The sequence below is a fragment of the Heterocephalus glaber genome, unplaced genomic scaffold (assembly GCF_053883595.1).
Source record: "Heterocephalus glaber isolate CG9 unplaced genomic scaffold, H.glaber_assembly_v1.0 deba00001547, whole genome shotgun sequence".
Classification (NCBI taxonomy): Eukaryota; Metazoa; Chordata; class Mammalia; order Rodentia; family Bathyergidae; genus Heterocephalus; species Heterocephalus glaber.
In genome coordinates this window covers 11,221,402-11,244,955 of record NW_028258340.1, presented here as the reverse complement: position 1 = coordinate 11,244,955, position 23,554 = coordinate 11,221,402, and the positions used below count along the sequence as shown (strand labels likewise).

At 38.4% G+C, this 23,554-nt stretch overlaps 1 protein-coding gene across 1 annotated transcript in view; it reads left to right on the top strand.

The window, feature by feature from the left end:
- Positions 1-387: 387 nt before the first annotated feature.
- Positions 388-23,554, top strand: part of Xk (X-linked Kx blood group antigen, Kell and VPS13A binding protein) — a 64,435-nt gene continuing 41,268 nt past the window's right edge. The window contains exons 1-2 of the mRNA XM_004850035.3: positions 388-1,529; positions 8,931-9,193. Coding sequence (XP_004850092.1) covers positions 1,285-1,529; positions 8,931-9,193 — 508 coding nt within the window. The 5' untranslated portion in view covers positions 388-1,284. The remainder of the gene's footprint in view (positions 1,530-8,930; positions 9,194-23,554) is intronic.

The following is a 23,554-nucleotide window of genomic DNA, read 5'->3' as shown; positions in this document are numbered from 1 at the left end:
ACAAATACTCCATGAAGTGCTGCTGCTGATTTTATGTTTGTGGCACTGTGTGCTTCTTGATCCAGGACACGATGGCCTGCTGGGTTCTATAAATAGACATTACTAATCCTTTTGGAAAAGGGGCCTGGTACCTCTCAGCTTCGGGCTGAATCCTCCTCACAAGCCTTATAAATAGATTTTCTCATGCCATACAACAACCAAGAAAAACAACCCATCATGTTTTACCCCACTACATCTTTGTCTTGATCCTTTCTGAATCTTCATATTGTATTTTTCACATTACTTTCCTAAACAGAAAACTCACTGAGAAGCCTGAAGAATAAAATCATCCAATTTCAGCAGAGAAATGATCTTAATGTCTAATCACAGGTTAAAACCTATGTTTTAAAGAGATGTAGTGAATTGATCAAGGTTTGAGGGTTAGGGATGGGGTGAGCCCATCCTGATGTCTAGCAAGTGGTTCAAAGTTTAGTACATGCAAAGGAATTGTGTTAGTTTTAGAGTTGGCACACCAGTAAGAAGAGGTATGCCTCAGGCTCGAAAACTGCTTCCTTATTAGGTCCTGGTCTTTGACCTGAGTCAGTTATAAAGGAATACATTTTGTACGCAGTTTTACTCAGAGGGAAGGCATGGGCTCCTAGAGATCATATCTGATGCTCTTTCATCATTGGAATACTTCAGATCACTGCATTTGGAGGTCTATTTCTAAATGACAGCAAATTCTGGCCCTTCTGAAGAACCAGGCTTTCCTCAGCCCAGAAAATAAAGACTAAGCTGAAAAGGTGTCCATACTCCAATTATGAGCTCTACTGCTTGCAGTTTTTCAAAGGCCTGTGAAAGGTTTCCACAGTAAGCACTAGCCGAGCGACGCTAGGACCCAGAGACTGCGCGGTGGGCCAGCAGGATTCGCTGTGTCTTTCTGGGCTCCGGCGCGGAGCGGCGAGGAGCCAGTTGTCTCACGACCCGGGTTCGCGGCCGGCAGGGGACAGTTACCTCAGCGACGCCGCGGACATTCCGGCGCGCGGGCGGCGCAAGGCGTGTGTGGGCGTGTCCCTGTGGGACCGCGTTCCCGCCCCACCCCGGCTGGTCGGTTTCCCCCAGGCCCAGTTCCAAAGCCCGGGCCGGTTGGCCGGGCCCGCGTGCCCTCTGCGGGCTGCGCAGAGCGCGGGAGCGGGTCGGAGCTGGGAATGCCGGGAGCCCCTCGGGTAGCCGCCGGCGCCGCCAACCACCGCGCCCGCCACTGCCTCCGCGTCCGTCTCCGGTGCGCGCCGCTGACGCCCAGAGATGAAATTCCCGGCCTCTGTGCTGGCGTCCGTGTTCCTGTTCGTGGCCGAGACGACGTGGGCGCTGTACCTGAGCAGCACCTACAGTTCGGGCGGGGACCGTATGTGGCAGGCGCTGACACTGCTTTTCTCGCTGATGCCCTGTGCTCTAGTGCAGCTCACGCTCGTCTTCGTGCACCGCGACCTCAGCCGGGATCGCCCGCTTGTGCTGCTGTTGCACCTGCTACAACTCGGGCCCCTCTTCAGGTGCGTGTGGAAGGCCAGAGCCAGCCCTAGGCCGCGGCCCCCGCTGGCTCCCCCACCTGCCCGAGCGCGGGGGCCGCCTTCGGGTAGGGACTGGTGACTGGACCCCGGCCTGGGCCCAAGGCGCGCCCGCCCTCCCCCCGAGCAATGTGACAGGATCCTAGCATATTGGTACTAAAGCGGGGGGGCGGGGGGGGGGGGCTCCCTGCAATCCTGTTTGGTACCAGCCTATGAAATTGCCAACATTCACCTGAATCTGACCAACAGAAATGGCAGTATCGTGTGGTTCAGTCTCATAAAATACATGGCTGTCTCTCCAGTCAGGTGGGCTCTGGCAGCCTTGCCTTGTGTGGTCACAAACCCTTGGAAAGTGTGTTCTAAGCTGTGGTTACAGCCCAAATGTGTGCAGGTCATTTCATGTGACTTATCAGAAATGTGGAGGTTACTATGTGCCAGTCACTGTTCAGAGCGCTTTACAAATATTAACTTATTTCATTTAATTCTCATACAGAAGTCTAGAAATCCCATCATTCTTTCCTCTTTGGTGGTTCAATAATTATACAGTGTGGAAACATATCAGGTTGTAGAAGTGTCTTCCAGCCTTTTCTAACAGTCATAAACTCTGCTAAACAGTAGGTCACTGAGAAAAAAACTTGCTGTGTGTTAAGAAGAACCGTGACATTTCTGGAAATTGATTTTTATTAACACAAAGCAAAAAGAAATAAATGGTAATGAAACAGATGTCGGCTTTATCGAAGGACCTTGAAGGGAGTTTAATGTTTTGTTTTCATATCTTTCATCTCTATATGAAAAGCAAAATAAGGACTATCTCTCTGAATTATAAATAAATTTAAAATACTGAATTTTAGGTATAATTGACAGAGAAATTTAAAGAAGTAGGCTAGAGACACACCTCAGCTTCCAGAATAGGAACCTTTCCTACCAGGAAACCCCTCCCCCCAAAAAAATACACACACACACACACACACACACACACACAGAGTTGAGCACCAAGACAGATTGATTTTATAAAACTTGTGTACCACATACTAAAGACAACCACTTTAGCTGACACTCAGGATATTGACTTGTAGATAAAACACAGTTATGGCAAAGTTAGTGAATAATTTCCTGGCCTCCAGAAGCTGCAGAATCCTAGAAAGAGAAACCAGCATGCTAGGAAATGAGAAGTTGCTACTCCTGATAAGCCAAGGTGTATGTTGGGGAGGGTCAGAAAAAGAAATTTAAAAGAAGGGGAGGGGACAGAGACAAACTACAAAGTTCTATATAGTGAGGAGAGAATTCCTCTAGCCAAGAAAGTCCTATGATCCTGATGGTGCTCCTGCTCAGTAAAATACATATGATCTGACTGAGCAAGGCACTTACTGCTTCTTAAACTCACATTTAAGTGGAGAAACATGGGGAACTAGGATTTCTCAAAAGCTTCTTGTGGTGCATGGTTTGGTAGTTACCTATATGCCTCAGTTTAGATTGACTCTCCACCATAAAGTAGATGTAATTGTTCCCACATTTATTTTTGCAAGGCTGAGGATCGAATTCAGGGCCTCTCTAACGCTAAGTGAGCACTCTACCAATGAACCAAATGCTCAGCCCTTTATTTCATTTCAAGTACTGGAGATTGAACCCAGGGCCTTTGCACTGAGCTACATCCTCAGCCCTGTTTAATTTTTTTTTATTTTGAGACAGGATCTCACTAAATTTCTAAGTTGCCCAGGCTGGGCCCAACTTGTCATCCTCCTGCCTCAGCATTTATTTATTTATAGATGGATTTGGGTGCTGAGGATTGAATCTAGAGCCTCACACTTGCTAAGCCAGTACTCTGCCACTATGCTACACTTCCAGCCCCTGTAGCCATCTTATAGATGAGAAAAATAAGGTTCTAGCTCACATTTCCAAGGATTCTTGAAAGATAGAATTGGATTATTTATTTTTCCTGTAATCTGTGAAAGAAAGCAGTGGTGTGTGTAGTATATTTTATCAGTTCTAGCTTAAGAAAGAATTTGGTAATTTTGGCAAAATTTAAAAAATTAAATGCAACTTGAATAGCCACACAAGTAAATGAGAATACACTACCATTGTTGACATTTAAAATGTTTTTAAACATTAAGAGTAATCCAACACAGTGCTAATTACATGATATGTATAGAAACAGGATGATAAATGTAAACCTGAGCTCAAGGGAATATACTAAGATGTTAAGAGCAGTAATTTCTGGATGGTAAGATATAACTTTACTATTCTGAAAAATAGAAGTATATAATTTTCTCCTTTCTGTATTTTTAGTTTTTAACAGTAACATATTCTAATTTATTAAGAAAAGGAAACATTTTGTACTTTCAAGAGTTAACTTTTCAGTTACATAGAAAGTTTCAACACTATAAAAAAGCTCTATTTCTAGGAAATTCTCAGCAGGTCAGTGTCTTCTTAAGGGAAAACAAAATAAAAGATAAAAAATAACAGGCAACCTCTTTCCACTGCCAAAGAGTCTCTCATTCTAATGCACCTGATTTATTTCAAGAGATATTGGGTGCATAATCTTAGAGCTGAGGTATACAAAATGTGGTTCCAAGTCTCTTAGCTTTCCATACAAAAAGTAAAGCAATTTCTTGTTGTGTATTAGCATGACTTGATATCTTACTTGAATTTCTTCCTGCTAACGGATTCCATTTGCAGTCTAAGACATCAGCTTTACCAAAAGATCACAATTATTTTCCCCAAACAAAGAACAAACATGAGGTTTTACCCCTTATCATTGGATTTAGTAATGTTTCTGAATAGTTTTGGGGACGGTTTAGCTTTATTTAACTTTGAATGAATACCAGCCAAATTTGTATTCTTTGTATACAGATGATTGTTTTGAGTTCATACAGGATTATGGCCCAGTTAAATTGCAATATATTGCTGGCAATGAAGTTCGGTGCTGGAGTGCTTGCCTTGTATGCAGGAGGCCCTGGGTTTTATTTCCAGTGCCTCAAAAACAAAACCAAAAAATACCAAAACACTGCAATACATTACAATATTGATTATGGACTAAATACTATTACCTTGACTCTATTCCTTCTTTCCTTTAGGGAGGTATTTGGAGAGCACCTTATTTCATTTATATGTTATATACGTTTAGTTATATATTTAAGTCTGTGACTAGTTTGTATGGTTGCTTCCACATGAGGCTGAATTTGACTATGAACTTTGGCTAATGCCTTCCATTTATTTTTTTCAATTTTAAGGAAAATCTTACTTTGAATTATAATGAATATCCTGGAAAATCAGAGGAGGAATATTTCTCACAAAAAATTAAAATTGTTTTATCATTATTATATAATTATATTAATTTTCATAAATTAACTGAGGAAGGGGTAAATAAATTTGAGTTACAAGTTCCAGAAGTTCCCCTCATTTTTAACACTGGTATAATGAGGGGGAAATGGTGCATGAAAGTATGGATTTGTAAAATAAAGGCTTAAAAGTTCCAAAAATCTTTATAGAAAATTGCAAAATTATTTAAGACAATATTTCTCTCTCTAGTAAACTTTCAAGACAGTTTAAAATAAAGTAGTGAAAAGAGCATTTATTTACTTTACTTTCAAAGTGCTTTTGCATACAGTGTTTAATTCTATCCCCTGTAAAAACCCTGTGAGCTGTTATTATCTTATTTTTACAGTCCAGGAATTGAGGCTTAGAGAGATTAAATAAGTGGGTCTGCAAAGGTCTCAAAGCATTTGCTTTTTAACCAGTTTTGTTTTTGTGTAGCCTCCTACAGCATGTGTGTCATATGAAGATAACAGTTTATAGGAAGTCATAGTATTTCTTTGGAAAAAGTATTTTTATTAGGGCCCCTGATAACACAAGTAACTTGTACCAGCACCAACATGCATGGTTTCAGTTAAATAAACTTTTAAAATTTTGCTTGAAAATGGGACAGTGATACTTGGAAATAAGATAAAATGAAAAAAAGGATCAAACTACTGAATATGTACATCAGAGATCAGAGAACTGTGTTCCACTCACCAAATCACCCCACTGCTTATTTATATAAATAAAGTTTTATTGGAATGCAACAATGGCCATTCATTTATAGATTATAACTGCTTTAGCACTATAGAGGCAGTGTTGAGAAAATGTAACGTAGAACATGGCCTGTAAAGCCTACACTATTTACTTTCTCTAAATACAAAAATTTTTTTGCTCCACATGATTTCTCAGTTTCTTTTTCTTCTGTTCTGGTCTGGGCTCATCTCATCTTGGTCTCCTTTCCTTTCTTTTTCTCTTCTCTCCCCTCTACTCCCCTTCTCATTTTCGTGCTGGTGATGGAACCCAGGCCTTTGTACATGCTATGCACTCTACCACTGAGCTGCATTACCAGCCCACATCTTGAAAGATTTTGATGAAAGTGTCTTATTTGTTGCTTTGTTTAGATAGCCTTGCAAAAAAAACTATAATAAAACAGACCGCAAATAACAGATTTGAAGTAATCAGATTTTACATGATTCCAAGTATATAGTAGTAATTTGCTAGTTTGCTTACCAGTAGTAGTGGAAAGTCTTGGGGTTGTTCAAAGATTTATTTATTAAACACCTACTATATATAAAACTGCCAAGGCAACTGTAGTACTTAGGAAAACTAATGGATTGTGAGAAAGTCTTCCTGAGTTTTAGAGACACCTGTGCCATTAGTTTCATTCTTGGGCCTTCTTTCATTTCCATTTATTGATCAGTGAAGTTTCATTTTCTTTACAATTCTATAAATTCTTCCAGTATCACACAGTCCCCTCCTCAGCATCAAGAGAATTTCATTCTCTTCCAAACCCTTGTTTCATTAATTCAATTCTTAGCATGAACTGGTGTTCCATTTGTTTGCTTATTTTGGTCTTTGAAAACTCAAAGCTTGATTTTATCATCCCAGTAAAGCATATTTGTTGTTGAAATGACAGAAAACGAGAAAACAGATATGCCCAGAGAAGAAAATAAAACTTCTGATTTAACTGCCTAAAGAGAATAATTCTTAATGTTTTTGTCGTATATCCTTACTAATATTTTTGTGATGATATGTTTGTAAACTTGGGGAAAATGAGCCCTGATATTCAGTTACTGATTTCCAAAGTGTATATATCCCGAACTCTGGCCAAGCTACCTGTTGACAACTGGCGTGCAAATTTCCTATTTTATAGTTGGCTCTCTTGAGCCAGTATGAGCTAGCTCAAACATTCCATTGTTTGTATTTGTGTGTGAAGTTTTTTCATTTTTTCATTTTTTCTCGCAGGTGTGGCCAGCTTTTGGCTTTCCTGAGACAAATTGAGTTAAGAAAATTTGTCTTTGGACACATATATTGTGTGTGTGTGTAAAAAATTTCTTTTTTTTTTAATAACATTAAAAAAGAGGGCAAGCAAGCTGCTGCTTGGACATGTCTGATATATTCTCTTGCAATTGGCTTTTTTCACTTACCAAATATGGTGAAAAATATTTTTATTTTATTTTTGGTGTTTGGGATTGAACCCAAGGCCTCATACATGCTAAGCAGGTGTTCTACCACTGAGCTACATCCCCAGCCCAGTATTTTTATAATAGCAGATGTACTTCTAAACCATAAGATTTCAGGACTGCATATTTCATTGATGTACTTCTAAACCATAAAATTTCAGGACTGCGTATTTCATTGAATGAGCACATTAGATTTATTCTTTTATTTTAAGGAACTTTAGAATAGTTCCACCATTTTGCTATTACAGATAATGTTATCCAAATTCTTACAGTGGACTTTCTGAGATAATATATGAGAAAATACTTTATAAACTAAAATATCCTTGCATTCCTCAAAGCACTTGGGTTTAAATGCATCAGTATTCATCACATACTTGAGAATAAAGGCAATAATCAGTTTATTATCTAGCCCTCAGTCACACATTTGAGTTTTGGACAAAGTGGGCTTAAACTCTGACCTGAACTTGATTAGTATTATTTTTAGCTGAACAAACTGGTCCATGCTGTTTTACATGTTTTCATGTAATACTGTGTATTAAATGTTCCTGATGCCACTGAGACAAGCCTCCCTCCCTCTCTCTCTCTCTCTCTCTCTCTCACACACACACAAGCACACACTCACACGCTCATGCACACACTACTGCTTGATTTCTTTCTAGCAGGAGCAAATGAACAAAGGTAATAATCACAAATATGTCTACTTTGTACTTACCAAAAAGATTTGCTTCTTTCCTTTCTTGTATCAATGGCTTTGTTTCATTATTTTAAGTTATAAATGTAAATTCATCACCATAGTTACCTCAATGTGAGAGTATAAAGTTAGCAACATTCAGTAAAGTACCGCATATGAAACCATAAAAATTTTTAGCAACATTATAAGGTTGTTATGACAGTTTGTGTTTCAGAGAAAAAAAATCCTTCAACAATTTTTAAATTTAAGTTACAAATATTTTTCTTATACCTAGGGAAAAGTCGTTTTTTTCCCCAGCCTTTTATTATGAAAATTTTCAGACCTACAAAAGAAAATTTGAAAGAGTTCTGCAGTGAACACCCAAGTACCCTACATCGATACTATACAATTGACATTTTCTTTCACACATCTATCCATCCATCAGTCTGTGTGTACACATGTGAGTACTTCAAAGTAAATCACAGGCATCCATACCCTTCCCCTTTTGACGTTCATATCCATATCTCTAGGTAACTAGAGAGGGAATCCCAATATAGAAGCCAGGTATTCTCTCTTATGAAGGTTAAGGCTCTGTTCCTAGAGCAAGCTTAGAAATCTATAAATAAGACATATCTGGCAGGTCCCCAGGCATGATTGACTTTAGCTCGGCTCTGTAAGAGTTTATGAGGACAAAGAAATAGTTAATATGCAATGGTCTTCCAGTGAAGTTCCAGGTGACAATCTGCCCTGCGCTGAACAATCTCCCAACCATACTTCCTGCTTTAACTAGGGTTGTTAAATATATATTGTATTGGTGTATTGCCACCTTTCACAGAAATGTGACCAAGTAGCTAGCTTCTCTGCTTTCTAATCAAGGGAAAGCACTCGCTAAGTGACTTGTCCAGGGCTACACAGCTAATATGTGTCAGGATAGGCAAATTGAACATTTTTCTTTGGCTCTAGATCCTGAACTACTTCCCATTCTCTAGGTTTCCTTGCCTCAGTGGCTTTTAGTATCACCTCAGTTTGATTCTCACTCAGGTCTCATTAACATGTTGGAAGGTGTGTAGAAGACCAAGAGCTTGGAATTCATCCTTGGAGTGGATGGTGTAGAGGGGCGACTCCAATCCAGAAAAGCCAAGATAAGGCTTTGAGAATCAGCTAAGTAGAAGCAAGATGATTGGGAAAAGACAGACTCCTGCCTACCTCTAACAATTATGACTTGATTTTTTTCAGGTGTTTTGAAGCCTTCTGCATCTACTGTCAGTCGAACCACAATGAAGAACCTTATGTCAGCATCACTAAGAAGCGGCAGATACCAAAAAATGGCCTCTCAGAGGAGATCGAGAAGGAGGTGGGCCAGGCAGAAGGCAAACTATTCACCCACCGCTCTGCATTCAGCCGGGCATCAGTAATCCAGGCTTTCTTGGGCTCAGCCCCGCAACTGACCCTGCAGCTGTATATAAGTGTCTTGCAGCAGCAGGTCACTTTGGGAAGAGGTGTGTATATTTTTGTTTTTGTTTGCATTTGAGTCTTAAAATGGGAAGCAAAGCGTACAGTTTATTTTGTTTCAAGTGAAATTCATCCATATGTGCATTCAATTTGAGGTCTGTGTTCCAGTTACTAAGCTCAAATTTTACTGAGTTAAAACAATAACATTCAGCCAGGGATTTAGCTCAGTGGTTCCGCCACCTGCCTAGCAAGCGCAAGGTCCCGAGTTTGATCCCCGGTACCAAACAAAAAAACCAATAACATTCATGTTGCTTATGAATCTGCATTTTGTGTAGGGCCCAAACGGGAAAGTTCACCTACATTTCACTGTGGATCAGCTGAGGTGGCTCAAAGATGGAAGGCTAGAATACGTGAAGGCCCAGTGACTCACATGTCTTGTTGTTCTATTGTCTTGATGCTGGCTGTTTTGGGGAAATTTCAGTTCTCCATTTACTCTCTATATGAAATAGTTTGGTCTTCCTTGCAGCATCGTGGCTGCTTCCAAGGGTGAGTGTCTTTAGAGCAAGAGAATGCCAGGTGAAAGGCATATGAACTTTTGTGATACAGCCTTGGGAGTCGTGGATCATCATTTCTTCTGCCTTCTCTTTGTTGAAGTAGTCACAAAGTCCTGCTCTGGTTCAAGGAAATATAAGAGAGGTAAACTCTAACTCTGGTTGGGGATGCAGAATTGTGGAAGTTTAAGTAGGACCAAATATTCCAGTATGGCCATTTTTAGAACAGATAGTTTGCCAAAGGCTGAAACTACAGCTGCAAGAGGCTGGTCCTCTTGGGATTTTGCTTCTGTCTTTCAGTAGTACTTCTAGCTGAGAGAGATGATTGTAAGAGCTTTGTAGTGAATGATGGAATCAAGACCACTATTCTACTCAAAGTTCTAATAGATATATTAGAAATTTTCACTTTTAAGTAAACACAACTTTCTAACCTTTGAGCTGTCTCACATTGTAAATTCAGAACAGAGTTTGGTTAATTCATTTTTCCCTAAATCTTCTTTTTGCATTGGACATAAATGAAAAGATTTTAACTATAAGAGGGAAATGACTATTCCCAAATATTAATACTATATATATAAGTGAAAACCAGGCACTCTGGTAAGTTTTATTTACCATGCAAAATAATTTAAAAGCCTTAAGTTGAAAGAATAAATATTGAGGAAAACACTAAAATGAGAATTTAAAAAGTACACTTTATTTGCTTCACGCCATAAATTTTATCTTCCTCTGACTGTATTCCAGACTGGATGGTAAAACGTCTTAAGTCATGATGGGGTCCCATGATACTTGCATATCTGAATTATCTCCCTTATCCATGTTACTTATGATTCTTAAGATATTAGAGTTTTAAGTAGATTTCTTGAACCTTGGTAGGTTAACATTTATATTTAAGTGCCTCCCACAACTTCTGGTAGACAATATATAATAAATACTGTAACACCTTTATTCTCTAAGGACTTATAACAGAAATGGGTATTGGCCAAGATAAGTCTGCTCTGGTCCCGGTTTATACACATTTCCTAGTTTACTCTTTTTCCAAGTGGCAGACACACAATGATAAAGTGGAGGAAGTGATAACATATTTGATTTTTATAACTAGATCCATGTTTCTCAAGTTTTTGATAGTGAAGAATGCCTCCTGGACGTAATCTGGGGACTATTTTCTGTAAATAAAATTGTATTGGAACATGATACTGTTTCAGTCATACATTGCCTGTGACTGGCTGGGAGTCAGAATGTCAGAGTTGCAACAGATAACATAAGGGTCACAAAGCCTAAAACATTTACTATCTTACTCCTTACACTGAGAGTTTGCCAACCCTTGTTATAATTTCTCAGACAAAATTCCATTCAGGAAGATAAATGCTATCTTGGAAAATGTCAGGCTAAAAACAGTTATCTGTGAGATATCCCCAAGGACTTGGAAAAATATAAGTCTTGTGAGTTAAATGATAAAGAGACATGCAAAAAGAAAGTGAGGGTGATTCTGTTAGAGAGATGGCAGCCATTTATGGAGGTTTTGTCCATACTCAGTTACTGCCTTAATATATCTGAGGAAGAAATCATTCGCCTTTGGGGAAAAAGCCCTTATAAATGGAACATAGACTAGGGCAGTGGTGGCAAACCTATAGCATGTGTGCCACAGTGGGCTGTTTGTACCATTGAAAGCTCTAAAAGATTTGCCATCCCTTTACTAGAGCGTGTCACAGAGGCAAATGTAAGGATCTGTCATATAGTTAGGAATGTATTTGATGCATGGAACAAACTCCTGATGACAAGGTTAAACAACATAAGGTTTGTTTCATTCATTTAGCAAGAAACCAGAAGTAGGCAGTTGCTGGCACTGTTTCAACAATGGCGGCATTGATATACCTGAAAATCTACTGGTCTTTTGCTTGGATTGCCACTTCAGTCCCAACCATCATAGCTGTATTCAAGGCAGGAATAAAGACTGAAGATGGAAAGGAAAATATCTTTCTTCTTTTATTACTAAGTATAACTTTCCCAGAAATCTCCCTAATACACTTTGCTTTGAGTCTCATGGACAAATCGTATAATCATCTACCTTCAGGGGATGCTTGGAAAGCCAGGGATAGCAATGATGGCCATCAGTGCGTAGACCAGTATCCTCAAAATTCTCTGATGATTATTAGAGTTACCTGGGGCCTCGTTAAATATATAGTTTACTGAGACTCTGTAATCCTGTATGCTCTGAATCTGTGCTTACTGAACAAACATGAATGAATTTGGCTTTAGTAGAGTTTGGCATGAGGGAAGAGAAGGTGGAAACAGCTGTGCAGTCACTGGAGCGTTGTTCTTTAAAAAAATGTTATATAATCATATAACATATATTTCACCATTAAAAATATACAATTCAGTAGCTTTTAGTATATTCAGATTTGTGCAGTCATCACCACTAGCTAATTGTAGAACCTTTTCATTACACTGAAAAGAAATCTACTACCCATTAGCAATTATTCCCCATTTCCTCGTTTTCCCTGCCCCTAGGCCCCAGCAACCACTTCTCTGTTTCTATGGATTTGCCTGTTGTGCATGTTTTATATAAATGGATCATACATTATTGGAAAGTTATCTCATAATGAATAATCAACACCATATCTATGAGCTTTAGTATTGGGTGAGTTTAGTTATATTGAAACTCCCTGAGTTTACTCTAATCTCAGCAGGGACTTGGTCAAGTCACTGGACCTTGGAGGATATGTTGGTGTGAACCCCAGATGAGGACACCAAGGTTGTTCTGCTCTGGGATGTCCCTGAAGCCTGTCATTTGGCCTGTCTGGACCTCACAGTGCACTTCTTGCTTCCATTCTAGTCGTAATGTTGGTAGTAATAATGATTATTCCATGAACACTTGCTTTGTGCTAGGCACTGTGACAGACATCATAGGATTTCATTTCCATAATGTCCCTGGTAATATTCTCTTTATCTTACTAAAGAGGGAAATTGTGACCACAGCCTACCAGAGGAGCCAAGATTTAAGGTTGTGTTTGTATGATTTCATTCTTGGATGCAATGAGTATTTATTGAGTATGCTCTGTGTTTCAGACTACATGCTGATCTCTGAGGATAAAGTAGTATAAGGTGGACAGGCCCCTGTCATCTTTGAATAGACAGACATGAAACAGATAATCAGTCATATATTTATTTTATTTAAAATAAATCCCACAAAGTAAAAGTTAAGCAGCCAGTGTGAGGGGATATTGAGAGAATCTAACCAAGTCTGAGAGATGAAGCAAAGATTTCCAAAGATTTCCAAAACATAGGCTTATATTGAAAACTAGTACATGAGGTGGAGAAGGCAGGTGAAGGAAAAAGCATCCCAGCATTTCAAGCTTTACCCCTGAGGCAAAGGGAAGGCACTGGTAAGTTTTAAGTAACAGTTTCATGATCAGATTTAGTTTTAAAAACTAATGACTCTGAAAAATGATTGGCTAGTAGTGAGGGGAAAAATAGGGAGCCCAGTAAGTGGGCTGCTGCAGTTGCCAAAGTGACAGTCATAATGACTTGAATTGATACAGTCAGAGTGAATTGTTGGAGCAATATTAGGGATGTGGAAGCAGAATGATTGAGACAATTGATTGAATATGGAGATGAGGCAGAGGAAATATCTTGAGTGATTCCCAAATTTTGGACATGAACATTTGCAGCCATGGATTCCCCTTAGTATTGGTGGAGGATACTAAGGAGTAAGAGCAGGTTTGTGTAGTATATTTTGCTTTCAGATTCAGACTTAAAAAATAAAGATTCTATGAAGCTCATAAGAAAAAAAAAACAGATGTTAAAACTAGCTTAAAAGAGAATACAAAGAAGGGAGATACGACTATTGACAAGGAATATTGACATGAATATGTAAATGGAGGTAAATTGGTTTTATTACAACGTGAGAGGGTGGACCACTGAACCTCTGTTTTTCAAAACACTGAGCATGTCTATCAGTGATGTACAACTTACAAAGTTATTTCAAAAGGCTCACAAGCAATGTAAAGCTAGAATCAGAGGACCTGAAGTGGTGCCCAGAACACAGGACAGTGTTTCCTTGGAAATATAGTTTTTTGATAGAATATTAAACTCAAATAAAAAATTATAGTTCCCTCAGAAATAGTCTAGTCATTTGAGTAGTTTCTTGTCAGAAACATTTCAAAGCAAAGCCTTATTAGGAGTCAAAAAATTAGGCCGAGTGCTTAGATGATTACTAGGTGTTGGGGCCACTGACTGTGACAATCACCCAGTGTGACCCTGGGGAGAGATAGAAGAATGCCATGTAGAGGAGTGAAGCAGGAGATATACACTAGGCAAGTCACACTCTTGTTTCCTCTCTCCTCCTTAGGCCTGATGATTCACCCTTGGTCTCTACCTGTGTGGAAGCAGAAGGACCTGGCTTGCCCTTTGGCTACTTCACAGGAATGTCCCAAGAACAAAGGGAATAGTGTTTAGGTTATGCTACAGCAATTTGGAAGCTGTGCTTGTAGAAATCTAAGAAGCCATTCTGGCCACAAAATGCCCACTGAACCTTGTTTTCATAGACGTCTCATTGTCAAGTTGTGATTCCTTGTAGAGCCTTGAAGCCCTTCTTCACCAACTTCATCTCTTCCTTTTCTGCTCACTGAAGTAGCAAACAGGCCTCTCCATAAGTGACTGCAGGTGGAGGATCATCTTCAGCTGATCACATGGTAGGGACAACATCATCCCCTCTCTGCCATGAAGGATATTTATGACAGGCCTGGGTTTTGCCAGTTCAGTGTCATTCTGTGAAAAGTGAGGGTCTCTAGGACAGGTGTTGCCAGGGCATTAGTTTTTATAGTCATATCTTGACATGTTAGTTAAATAACTTTCTGATATTTAAAATCTGTTTATTTGGCTAATGGCCATGGCTTATTATACTACAAAATATAGCCCTCTGAGTTCTTCACAGCACTGCATTGTAGAAGGATTCATTCAGGGCAAGAGAAGGCATAGTAGGTGGGTTAATCACATCAGGTGAGCAGTTCTCTACAGTCCATGCAATAATTGACACCTGTAGTCACTGTAACTGCTGTATGGAGCCAGGCTTTCTGGGTTCTCTCAGGCTGTTTGGTATCCAAGGTGGTTTGGAGGCTAAACTTGAATGAGCCCTGCTGGCCAGCACTCCTCAGAGTTCAGGGACTGAGAGAACTAGCAGGGAGTCTGCCATCCCTTTATGCATTGTGCTCATCTGTGCTTGTGGGTTCCATATGAAACATGGAGGCCACAACCAGCATATCATCAGCCTGATCCAGCACCCGGACAAATGCCCCTTCCACATCTGCAAGGAACCTACACTCCAGAGGCACAAGGTAGTGTGATAATCGCTGCCCTTGGGAATGTATGAGCCTACCTAAGTTTAAGCCTTTTGTGTCTTTCCGAAAGGCAGGGAGAAAAAAAAAAAAAGAAAGGCAGGGAGGAGGGATGGTGAGGAAGGATTTCCTCTAGCTGGGACCCTGTGAAGAGGACACCATTGGTGACCAGTACCCAGTTAGGAGAAGGAATGCTACCAAGTGAGAAAGGAGAGGTTGACAACCAGGTCTGGGATCACTCCAGTGGCAGGGTATGTTAGGGGGAAGCCAAAGCAAGATAGCCTGACTCTTTACAAAGGGTATTTGAAGCCCAAAAATTAGATTCAAGAAAAATGAGTTCTTCTACTAACCTTGATTACATCATTTCCTAACATGCACATTACAAAATGGAAACTTATGACTGAATCTGGACAGCAGAGAGGCTTGCTAGTCCTACATGGACATCTTAAAAGAAGATAAACTGGCAGTATTTAAAAATCAAGAACTTTTTAATTGAAATTCTTGATCTCTGCCTTTTCTTGAGAAATCAAAATGGGTATATGCATGTTCCCGATCAGTAAACACAAGTAACTGCTGCTTCATTAAGAGTGGGCCTCTAATTTGCCACAGTCCTCACTACTGCCTATAGCATCCCATATCTGACCCACTTCACTCATTTATAGTAACTGGTCATCCACTATAGGTACTTGAGTTTGTTATTCCCACCATAAATTAATTCTAGGTTTATAGTCTTCTGAAGGATCTTATTTATTTATTGAATACTATAGTTTAGTGCTTTTCAAACTACCTTTGGAATAAGGTCAGTATTAGAAAACTTTCTTGTTTTCATTTTCTAATTCATTGTGAACTGCTATGTGGTCATATTAATAGTTTTCAGTTCACATTTGACTTGTCATTTGACACCTGGACAGGTATATCCCCTATTCAAGAAGATGAGCTCACTCACTTAAAAGTTGTGGTGAACCCAGATTGCCATAAAGGTTTCTCAGTGACAACTTTCAATTTCCATATTTGTTATAGCTGACCAGTAATAAACAGTCCACTAACCAATATCAGCCTACAAATAACAGTTTGAATAGATTGGCATAACTATTTTGTTTTACTATATTCTTTCATGGATTTTACTTTTTAAGTTCATTTTATTGGTACATTTTAGATATACATAATGATAAAATTTATCATAGGGAATTAGTACCTGTACATGATATATCTTCATTCTTCTTTTTTCCCCATTCCGCTCCCTTCCCTTAAACCCCTCTTCCCCTCCTCATTTACAAAAGCTTTCTTTCCAGTTTTTTCCTTCTACTCTCTTTTTTTGTTTTCCCCTTCTTCCTTTTCCCCCTCCCCCATCCCTTGAACATTCTCTTCATATTTACCAATGTCTATTATACATTTTGGTCCTTATTTACACTTTCAGTTTCTCACAACAGAGAAACAATGTGATACTTAAACATGTATGTCCGATTTATTTCAGTTAAAACTATGGTCTCAAGGTGCATCCATTTAACTATGAATGCCTCAAGTTTATCTTTCTTTATAGCAGAGTAATATTCCATTGTATTAAAATGCCACAGCTTCTTTATCTATTCATCCATTGATGGGCATTTGGGCTGTTTCCAAGATTTAGCTATTACAAATTGTGCTGCTATAAACATATGTGTGCATATATCACTGTGGTATGATGCTTATAATTCTTTTGGGAAGATACCATGAAGGGGAATAGCTGGATCAAGTGAAAATTCTAGTCCTAGTTTTTTTAGGAATCCCCATACTGATTTCCACAGGGGTTGGACAAGTCTACACTCCCACCAACAGTGGAGAAGTGTTTCCTTTTCCTCTCGGCCCCTCCAACGTTTGTTATTGGTTGGTTTCTTGATAATAGCCATTCTTTCTGGAGTGAGATGGGATCTCAGTGTTGTTTTAATTTGCATCTCTCGAATGACCAATGATGTGGAACATTTTTTATATATTTATTTGCCGTTTCTACTTCTTTGTCTGAGAAATGTCTGTTCATTTCAGATGCCCATTTTTGGATTGAGTCTTTAAATTTGGGAGGTCTGTTTTCTTTGATTCTTTATATATTCTAGATGTTAGCCCTTTGTTTGTGGAACAGCTGGCAAAAATTTTTCCCACTGTTTGTGGATTTTTTTTGCTGTGCAAAAGCTCTTTAATAAGACAAAATCCTATTTATTGATTCTTTGTTTCATTTCCTGAGTGATTGGGTTTTTTTTCATAAAGTCTTTGCCTACATCTATATCTTCAAGAGTTCTACCTATTCTATCTTCCAGTAAATCTAGGATTTCTGTTTTAATGTTTAGGTCCTTCCTCCATTTCTATTTTAATTTAGTGTATGTTGAGAGATATGGGTCTAGATTTAATCTTTGGCATGTGGAAAACCAGTTTCTCCAGCACCATTTATTAAAGAGGCTATCTTTCTTCCAGTGAAGGTCTTGTCCCCTTTGTCAAAGATAAGGTGTCTGAGTATGTGTAGAGTTGTTTCTGTATCTTCTAATCTGTTCTTTTGATCCTCAGGTCTGTTTTCTTGCCAGTACCATGCTGTTTTTATTACAGCAGCTTTGTTGTATAATTTCAAGTCAGGGATTGTGATGCCACCTGTCTTGCCTTTCTGACTCAGAATTGCTTTTGCTATTCTAGGTCTCTTCTGGTCCCAAATGAATTTTATGATTGTTTTCCCTAATTCTGTGAGGTATGCTGTTGTTATTTTGGTTGGGCTTGCATTAAATCTGTATAGTAATTTTGGAAATACAGCCATTTTCAATATATTGGTTCTTCCTACCCAAGAACAAGGGATATTTTTCCATTTTCGTTTGATCTCCCTTTTCAGAGTATTATGGTTTTCAATGTAAAGGTCTTTTACTTCCTTCATTAAATCAGTGCCTAAGTATTCATATATATATTGGGGTTTTTTTTGGTACCGGGGATCGAACTTGGGTCCTTATGCTTGTGAAAGCTTTTTTTTTTTTTGGCACCAGGGATCGAACTCAGGACCTTACGCTTGCAAGGCCGATGGCAGAACCACTGAGCTAAATCCCCGGCCCTAAGTATTCATTTTTTCTGATACTACTGTGAAAGGTGTAATTTCCTTAATTTCTCTCTCAGTGAGTTTATTTGTGTACAGGAATGCTATTGATGTATGAGTATTCACTTTGTATCCAACTTGTCTTCACCCACAAAATTTTATGTAGCTCCTACATGTCTGGCAACATTCTGTGTGCTGGGAGGAAATTGATGGCCAAAGAACATGGCTCCTGGTCTCTGGTTGAGGATAGAGGAGCAGAAACAATCAAGAAAATACAATCTAAAAATATGTTCTAACTATGCAGCTGAATTTGATTATTAAATCTAGAAGTATTTTGGTGAAGTTTTGGGGGTTTTCAATGTAGAGTATCATGTCATCCACAAATTATGATAATTTAACTTCTTCCTTTCCTATCCTTATTCCTTTTATTTCTTTCTCTTGTCTAACTGCTCTGCCTAATGTGTCCAGAACTCTATTGAATAGGAGAGGTGATAGTGGATATCCTTGTCTTGTTCCTGATTTAGAGTGAAAGTTTTCAGTTTTTGACCATTTAGTATGATGCTGGCTGTTGGTTTTTCATAGATGGTTTTTATCAGATTGAGATAAAGACCATCTATTTCAATTTTCTGTAGAGTTGTTTTTTTATCAAACACTAGTGTTGGACTTTGTCAAATGCTTTTTCTGTCTCGAGATGATTATGTGGTTTTTGTCCTTGGTTCTTTTGATATGGTTTATTACTTTTATTGATTTGGTTATGGTGAACCATTCTTTCATCCCTGGGATGAATCTTACTTGGTCATGGTGCATAATCTTCTTGATGAGTTGCTGCATTCTGTTTGCTGGTATCTTACTAAGGATTTAGGGAGATTGGCCTGTAGTTTTCTTTTATGGTTGGATCCTTCTCTGGTTTTGATATTAAGGTAATGCTTGCTTCCAGGAATGAGTTTGGGAATAGTGCTTCCCTTTCAATTTCATTAAAGAGTTTGTGTAGTAATGGCATTTGATCTCTAGATTTCTTGTAGAATTCAGCCATGAATCCACCAGGACCTGGACTTTTCTTTGTTGGTAGGTTTTTAATTACATCTTCAATTACATTGACTGAAAATGAGTTATTTAGAATTTTTATGTCTTCTTGATTCAGCTTTGGTAATTCATATGTATCTAGGAATATGTCTATTTATTCTGTATTTTCCATCTTATTTGAATACAGGTTCTCGAAGTGGGTATTGATTGCCTGGATTTCTGCAGAATCTGTTATGATTTTACCCTTTGCAATCTTAATTGCATGGATTTGTGTCTTTTCTGTCCTTTTTGATGTTTGGCTAAGTGTCATTTTTATTTAATCTTTCAAAGAACTAAGTCTTTGATTCATTGATTCTTTGTATTGTTTTCTTAGTCTTGATTGCATTAATTTCTGCTCTGATATTTATTCTTTTGTCCCTTGTACAAGGCTTGGGCTTCACTTGTTCTTCTTCTTCTAGAAGCTTGAGGTCCAACATTAAGTTGTTTATTTCAGCTCCCTCTGTTTACCTGATGTGGCAGTTCACCACTATAAATTTCCCTTGTAGGACTGCTTTCATTAAATCCCATAAGTTCTGGTATACTGTATTGGCATTATCATTTAATTGTAGAAACTGTCTAATTTCTTCTTTTTTTTTTGTACTGGGAATTGAACTCAGGACCTTGTGCTTGCGAGGCAGGCGCAGTGCCACTGAGCTAAATCCCCGGCCCTATAATTTCTTCTTTAGTTTCATCTGTGACCCATTGGTTGTTCAGCAGAGTATTACTTAGTTCCCATGTGTTTATGTAGTATTTGTGGTTTCTTTTGCCACTGATTTCCAATTTCTTTGCACTATGGTCTGATAATATGCATGGGATAATTTCAATTCCTTTGCATTTACTTAAGCATGTTCTATGAGCTAGTATGTGGCATGATTTGGACACCATTTCATGTGCAACTGAGAAGAATGTGTATTCTGATGCTGTGGGGTAGAACACTCTATAGACATATACTAAGTCCATTTTTTCACAGATTTGATTCTGTTCTGATATTTCTTTGTTGATTTTTGGCTAGTTGATCTGTCTATTTGTGACAATGGGTATTCAGGTCCCCCATTATAATTGTGTTAGTGCTTATTTGATTTTTCATGTTCATTAATATTTATTTTATATAGTTGGGTGCACTAGTATTTGGTGCATATATATTTATGATTGTTATCTATTCATCTTGGAATGTTCCCTTAACAAATATGTAGTGACCTTGTTTGTCTCTCTTGATCAGTCTTGGCTTGAAATCCACTTTGTCTGCAAATAGAATAGCTACCCCAGCTTTTTTCCAGGTTCCTGTCACATGAAGTATTGTTTTCCATCCTTTGACTTCCAGTCTATGAATTTTGTTTTGAGTTAAATGTGTTTCTTGTATACAGCATATTTTTGGATCTTGTTTCTTGATCCATTCTGCCAGTCTCTTTCTTTTGATTGGTGAATTGAGAGCATTTACATAAACAGTTATAACTGATATGTATTGACTTATCCTTGTCATAGTATTTTCCTGTTGTTGGTTCCATTTCTTTCCCCTCTGCTTAATTGCTTGCCTTATATGATGAATTCTTTCTTTTGGTGTTCATAGGCTTTCTTATTGCTTTCTAAAATATTCTTCAGAACATTTTGGAGTGCTGATTTTATGGTTATGAATTTCTTTATGTGTTCTTTGTCATGCAAGTATCTTAGTTATCCACTGATTTTGAAGGATAGTTTTGCAGGGTACATCTGGGTTAGAGGTTGTTTTCTTTTAGGACTTGAAATCCTTCACTCCAAGCTCTCCTTGACTTAAAAGTTTGTGTTGAGAAGTACTGTGATTCTGATGGGCTTTCTTTTATAAGTGATTTGTTTCTTTTCTCTAACAGATTTTAATATTCTGTTCTTCTGCTGAATTTCTAGAATCTTGACTGTAATATGCCTTGCTGTAGATTTTTTTTTGTTCATGGCTAATTGGAGTTCTAGATACCTCACTTATCTGTATGTCAAATTCTTTTTCCATACTTGGGAAGTTTTCTGCCATTACTTCTGTGAACAAGTTTTTTATGTTGCTTGTACTGTGTCCTCCTTTTTCGTTAACTCCAATCAATCTTATGTTGTTCTTTGCATCATATTGCAGCTGTTCTATTAATTTTTCATAGTCCTTTGCTATTTTTAAGAAATCTTTCTTTTCATGATCACTAACTGCAATCCTGTCCTCTAGATCTGATATTCTGTCTTCACATTGGTTCGTTCTACTGTGTGTACTTTCAGTAGAATTTTCAATTTCCTGCATATCTTTTTGAAACTGTTTCATGGATTCCATTTCTTTCCTATGTTGGACATTAATTATTCCCATCATTTTCTTAAGCTCTTCTATTTTTTAGAAAATTTATTTCTTAAGTTCTTCTGTTTTTTAGCTCTTTTATTTTCTATCTACTCTAGATTTCCTAACCAAGTCCTTCATTATGATCATAATCTCTTTTATGACCTGAGAAATTATTTCTGATCAGATATTTTCTGTAGCTTCATTCATCTGTTTTGTTACTTCCCTTGCTTCCATTTCAGAAAATTCAGGTAGGTAGCTTCTCATTTCCTCTACCTCATTGTCCTCTGGACTTGTCCTGCATGGGCTGGAGGTCTGGGTTTTCATCTTGCTTCTGCATCTTGTCATTTTCTATTTTTAAAAATTTGTTTTCAGGGCCGGGGATTTAGCTCAGTGGTTCCACTGCCTGCCTTGCAGGCACAAGGACCCGAGTTCGATCCCTGGTACCAAAAACAAAAACAAAAACAAAATTTGTTTTCTGTGTTGGTGCTTGCAAATTGCTTACGGAATGTAGCTTTATCACTAGTATTAAGGCTTACCTAGGAAATGATTTTTCTTTAGAGATGTCTTCTAGATGTAGCTGACTCTTGGCCTTTGAATCTCTCCCAAGATTCTACCTTCTCACTTTGTTAGGGATGAGAAGTTGCTGTGTATTTGACCTAGCAACCAGTCCTTTGGTATTGGACTGTGGTAATGATTGTGAGCTCAGACAATCACAGTGTTGTCATACAAGGAAGCACATCTGATCACAACAGGTATGACACCCTGTCTAAAGTAGTACAATTAACAATAACAATAAACAAGCACAGCCTAGAAACTGACAGACTTCGATAATTTGTAATTTGTTACCATTAACCACAGAAGCAAGATCTATAGTTATATAACAAAATCCAACACAAACCAATAATTTATGTTGTCCTTAGTAGAATAATTTTACCCTGAGGTGAAAAATAGTGCAATAAATGAAGCAAAAGATATTAGAAACAAGGCTGAAGGACAAAAGAAGTCAATCAAGCTTTGGGAAACTGGAGAAGACTAGAGAGAAAGAATGAGGGCAAAAGCAAAAGAAGATCAAAGCAAACCAGAAAAGCTAGGGACATTGTTCACTCACGTGAGAAAATCCAAAAAGTCGAACAACAGTGGAGAAAAGAAAGTGAGAAAAAAAAGCCAATGACAAACAAAACAAAACAACAAATAACAGAAATAAAAACCTAACCAATGAAAAGGAAAAAAGAAAAAGAAATACAAAAAAACAGGGCACAATTTCTCTGGCCAGAGGGCTGCTGCTATATTCTGGTGTCCACAGTTCTGTGGTAGTGTCTATGTCAGAGCCCAAATCTATGTTAGGTGACCCCACCTAGTCTGGAGTAGGATTAGTGCTGGGTATGGGGCACTCCTATCCATACTGCAGTAGGGTCAGGGAGCACCAACTCTGCCCTTTTTGCTCCATAGACTTGCAAGCTGATCTTCGCCTCCAGCTGTGGGGGTAGGGGCCCAAGTCTTCAGCAAGCAACCCTCTGGATGTCCCTTGGGGGCTTGCCCACATAGTCTCCCTACCCTGTGGGTCTCCCTGGCTGTCACATACCTCGTTGCTGTGGGCTTTCCAAAACAGGAGCCTTTAGGCAAAGAGAGCATACATTCTAAGACCCAAGTTCAAAATTGAAAAGTTGCCAGGAGGGTTGAGAAATAACAGGACAATAGGTGCCTCAGCAAAGTATATAAATGTTTGTAACATGGATACCTAGTAATTAAAGTAATAATATGATATTTAGATAAAATTACAAAAGTCCTTAAAACATTTATAAATGCAAATTTGGGTTGTTTCTTTTCTTTTTTTATGAATTATATTGGTACATTTTAGGTACGCAATATGATTACATTCATCATTGGAAATTTGCACCTTTACATAATCCATCTTGGTTCTTATTTTTTTCCCATTCCCTTGCCCTCCTTTCAACCCCTCCACCCCTCCCTATCTACAAAGACTTTGTTTCTATTTTTTTTCTCATAATAATTCCATTCCCTTCTTTCTTTTCCGCTACCCCTCCCATTTCTCCTTCCCCTTTGCACCTTTTCTTCCTATTTCACATTATCTATTATACCTTTTAGTCCTTATTTACACTTTCAGTTTCTCACACTAG